At 26.7% G+C, this 3,353-nt stretch overlaps 1 protein-coding gene across 1 annotated transcript; it reads left to right on the forward strand.

Moving 5' to 3' along the window:
- The first annotated feature begins 226 nt into the window (after window positions 1-226).
- On the forward strand, window positions 227-3,119 carry LOC145098402 (protein FAR1-RELATED SEQUENCE 5-like). The gene is made up of 5 exons (XM_079036032.1): window positions 227-519; window positions 594-855; window positions 2,090-2,186; window positions 2,536-2,660; window positions 2,766-3,119. Exons 1-5 carry the CDS (start codon window positions 227-229, stop codon window positions 3,117-3,119), a joined length of 1,131 nt encoding a protein of 376 aa, XP_078892158.1.
- Window positions 3,120-3,353: the final 234 nt, after the last annotated feature.

Consider the following 3,353-nt stretch of genomic DNA (forward strand, 5'->3'; position numbering starts at 1 on the left):
TCAAGATGAAACCAAATTCAAACAAGATAATTACTGGGTGTACAACAAAGATTATATTTGGAAATGTTTATGGAACAACATATTACAAAGTTAAGAAATTTTTGAAATGCACAACTACCCACTGGAAAGTATTGAGGAAAGAACTTATACAAAAAAGGCAAGAAAGATGTCATATTCTGAAAAAGAGTTTGTAGTACGTGCATCAAAAGCTAAAATTGGTTCCACAATGGCTCACAAAATACGAGCAGTTTTGAAAGGAGGATATGAATATGTAGGGGCGAAGGTAACAGACTACAAAAACATGAGGAGAGGAGTAAATAGAATCTTATGTTACAAGGATGCTCAAATAATGATAAACAAAATGAATGATCGTAGAGATCATTACCCAAATTATTCATTTGAGTTCCTACGTGATGGAGATCTATTGGCTGCTATGTTTTGGGCAGATGAAAGAGAAAAGGCTTTTTATGCAGAGTTTGGAGAAGTTATATCTTTTGATGCAACTTTTAGAACAAACAAGTAAGTTAATGTATATAAATTCAAACATACTATTAATCAAATATGATTGTACTAAACACATTTTCTTTATATAGGTATAAAATGATATTTTTTCCATTCACAACAGTTGACCACCATAAGAAATCAGTTACTGTTGGTGTTGGGTTGCTGAGTAGAGAGACAATTGAGTCGTATGAATGGCTGATTAAAGCTTTTCTTAGAGCTCATGAAGGGAAAGCACCAAAAATTGTTCTAACTGATCAAGATGCCGCAATAAAACAAGTAGTGGAATATGTCTTACCAAATTCAAGACACAGACTATGCATGTGGCGCATAATGAAAAAACTGCAAGCAAAGGTATAATAAAAATACATTATATAATCATATATGATTATATAGTATTATGACAGATGATTCATATATGACTTATCAGATATCATACTATATAACCATATATGATTAATCATATATGATTAACTATTCCAGTAATATGAATTATCAGATACCATACTGTATAAACATATATGATTACATAGTATGTAATATGATTATACAGTATATAATCATATATGATTATATAATCATATTATTAAAATACTTAATCATATATGACTAATCATATATGATTGATATAATGATATATAATTAAGTATGTTAACAATATGATTATATAATCATATATGATTAACCATATATGATTATAATAATATAAGTTGTCATATATCATATTATGATTATGATGATACAATATATAATCATATATGATTATATAATACAATTATATAATCATATATGACTAATCATATATGATTACAGGACATATATGATATATGATTAATCATACATGATATATCCTACATTACAGTAATCATATATGATTAAACATATATGATTACAGTACATATATGATTACGGTACATATATGATATATGATTAATCATATATGATTAAATAATCATATATGATTAAACATATATGATTATAGTACATATATGATATATGATTAATCATAGATGATACATCCTACATTACAATAATCATATATGATTACTCATATATGATATATGATTAATCATATATGATTATATAATCATATATGATTAAACATATATGATTATAGTACATATATGATATATGATTAATCATATATGATTAAACATATATGATTACAGTACATATATGATATATGATTAATCATACATGATATATCCTACATTACAGTAATCATATATGATTAAATAATCATATATGATTAAACATATATGATTACAATACATATATGATATATGATTAATCATATATAATTAAATAATCATATATGATTAAACATATATGATTACAGTACATACATGATATATGATTAATCATAGATGATATATCCTACATTACAGTAATCATATATGATTACTCATATATGATATATGATTAATCATATATGATTAAACATATATGATTACAGTACATATATGATATATGATTAATCATAGATGGTATATCCTATATTACAGTAATCATTTATGATTAATCATATATGATATATCGAAATAGGTATATAATTTATACTTATATAAGCAAAAAATTTCATTCATAGGTTACTGGCGATTTATTTAAAAACAAAGACTTCAAGAAAAGATTTAACAAGCTTGTTTGGAACATGCATATCAAACCTGATGAATTTGAAAAAAAAAGTGGGATTTGATTATTAATGAATTCAATCTGAAAGATAAAAGATGGTTCAGTGATATGTTTGAATTACGTGACAAATGGATACCTGCATACTTTAGTGACACAAGAATGTCTCGATTGATGAAAACCACTTCAAGATCAGAAAGCATGAATTCCTTCTTCAACACTTACTCTCAATTTGGAAATTTACTTTTACATTTCATGATGAACTATGACACAACAATTAAAAAATAAAGAAATACACAACAAGAGCTTGATTATCAAACAAAGAAGGCGATATATAATTTATTTCACCACGACCAATAGAAAAACATGCTGCAAAAGTTTATACAAGTACATTGTTTTATGAAGTACAAAAAGAAATCTATAAAGGTTCCTATTACTGCCAATACGAACATCTTGCAACAAAAAATGGATGGGAGTTATACAAAGTGGAACAACTGAACAAAAACAGTGATCTAAAAATAGAATTTGAGGTAACATATTCTTATTTTAATTTTTGTTGAATCAACACATAATATAAAAAAAAATATTCATTTATGATTATAAAACACTTAATGCTTTAATTTTATTTTGAACAGGTAGAAATAAAACTTCCAACAAATGATGTAAAATGTACAAGTGAACACTTTAACCGCTTTGGGACTTTGTGCAGACATGCATTCAACATACTCATGAAACATGGAATTAAGGAGATACCTGAACAGTACATTGAGAATCGTTGGAGAAAGGATGTGATATCAAGGCATTATAATTTTGGTAGAGATGTATATGATACAGGAGACAGTGAAATTAACAGATCTGTCAATCAAGCATACTACAACTTTGTAGCATGTTTGGAATACGTAAGAAAAATTAAAGAAAAAATGAATTTGTTTGTTAAGAAAACAGAAAGCATGCTGAAGGAATATGAAAACGATCCTACAAATAAATAGCAGAAGAACAGGACAAATGTTGAAAAGGTAGGAAAGCTTATTGGCATATCTATTCCAAAAGATATTGACATCAATGTTCCAAATGTTCAAAGCAATGCGGAAAGAAAAGTAGAATCCAAAGTGCAGCAGAAATAGCGTATAAAAATTCAAACAAGCAAACAAGAAGATGCTCAGGATGTGGAGAAAGGGCTTCTCATAACTTGCGGACATGCCAAATCAAACTTGCAGTAGAAC

The sequence above is a fragment of the Lactuca serriola genome, chromosome 4 (genome assembly GCF_051521515.1).
Source record: "Lactuca serriola cultivar US96UC23 chromosome 4, Lser_US96UC23_V15, whole genome shotgun sequence".
Classification (NCBI taxonomy): Eukaryota; Viridiplantae; Streptophyta; class Magnoliopsida; order Asterales; family Asteraceae; genus Lactuca; species Lactuca serriola.